The sequence below is a fragment of the Palaemon carinicauda genome, chromosome 9, assembly GCF_036898095.1.
Source record: "Palaemon carinicauda isolate YSFRI2023 chromosome 9, ASM3689809v2, whole genome shotgun sequence".
Taxonomy (NCBI): Eukaryota; Metazoa; Arthropoda; class Malacostraca; order Decapoda; family Palaemonidae; genus Palaemon; species Palaemon carinicauda.
The window spans coordinates 105,181,770-105,183,314 of NC_090733.1; the positions used below are offsets into that span (position 1 = coordinate 105,181,770).

The 1,545-nt window shown below is 29.4% G+C and overlaps 1 protein-coding gene across 1 annotated transcript in view; it reads left to right on the forward strand.

The window, feature by feature from the left end:
- The window catches only part of LOC137646819 (uncharacterized), a 3,368-nt gene extending 2,929 nt beyond the window's left edge, over positions 1 to 439 (forward strand). Inside the window, exon 2 of the mRNA XM_068379902.1 lies at positions 268 to 439. Within this exon, the coding sequence (XP_068236003.1) occupies positions 268 to 439 (172 nt within the window). The remainder of the gene's footprint in view (positions 1 to 267) is intronic.
- The last annotated feature ends 1,106 nt before the right edge of the window (positions 440 to 1,545 follow it).

A 1,545-nucleotide genomic window follows, 5' to 3' on the forward strand; every position in this document is an offset into this window, starting at 1 on the left:
TAATAATAATAATAATAATAATAATAATAATAATGATAATAATAATAATAATTATTATAATAATTTTAATAATAACAATGATAATAAAGCATTCAACAAACCAATCCTTTTCAAACATATTGATATAACATTACTCCCTATTATTTCCCGATTTTCACTATTGACGACCATAGTAACCAAGCCCTCAGACGCTTATTCTGTTCGTCTCGATAGAGACCATAACATCACAATGCCAAATTAAATCGAATCTTTCCTCTCCTCTCGCAGCCGTCAAGTCAAGCCAGCGACGTTCTCAGAGTTGAAATCCCCGAAGGCTGGCTTCCAGTACGCAGCTCTCGTCGGAGCCAACGCCAAGAACGCGAGCGAGTGCGGCAGAGTGTTCGACCAGTGCCCCTACGATCGTAGTTCCATCATGGAGCTTTTTAACGCTACTAAATAAGGAATACAAGCGACAAATCAACGTGGATAAGCTTAATGAAAGGATAGCAATATGGGAGAAAGAACGGAAGATATTAAGGAGGAACAGGTGTTGCAAGGATGTGGATGATACGTCATGATTTTATCATCTCGCTTTTAATATTTACGTGTTCAAAGGCCCTAGAATTTACATCAAACTTTGAGTTATCTACTTAACTTTTAACAAACTAAAAACCCAAGATATTTATAAACACAATCATACCAAATTGAGAAAACACTCAAGAAGTGAAAAAGAATCAAATTGATGAAATGAAGACTTGAAACGGGGTGCCAATAGATATTTGCTTTAAATATCTCACCATTACATGAGATAAATGAAGAAAAAAATCTTGCTTATGGAAGATTTTCCACTTGTTTATAATCTATCTATTCTTTATGACTTCAATTTTTAAAAATAAAATTCAGTATTTATAGCAACATATAGCACCGTTTGTAGACACAAGCCTAAGTTTTGCCTATCAAAGTACTTGATTTTCATGTCATAAATTCGTGTAAAAACATTAGTTATTTATTTATGAATAAAAAGTGTGGATGAAACAACATTTTGTTTACTTAACAATGAATAAGAATATTTACAATAAAATGTTCAAAGTACTATAATGAAGTGTTTGTCTATTCATATACACATACAGTACACATTTAATGGAATCCTCTTGAAATTACTAAACCTACTTGCAAGACCCTTGGTTTGTTCAAATCCATCATAAACTCTGATACCATTATAAAATGTCTTCACGTACAGATTCTATAAATAACACATGATATTATTGCTAAAAATATAATTTTTTAATTTTGTGAAAAGTCTTTATACCACTGACTGTTTGTTATTATATATATATATATATATATATATATATATATATATATATATATATACATATACATATACATATATATACTGTACATATATATATATATATATATATATATATATATATATATATATATATATATATATATATATATATATATTTCTCATCTTAAGAGGCAATTTCATGTACACAAATATTTCTCATTTATAGTCTGGTTGTCGATCCACCAACAATTTGAGATGGCGTCGTAAAATTG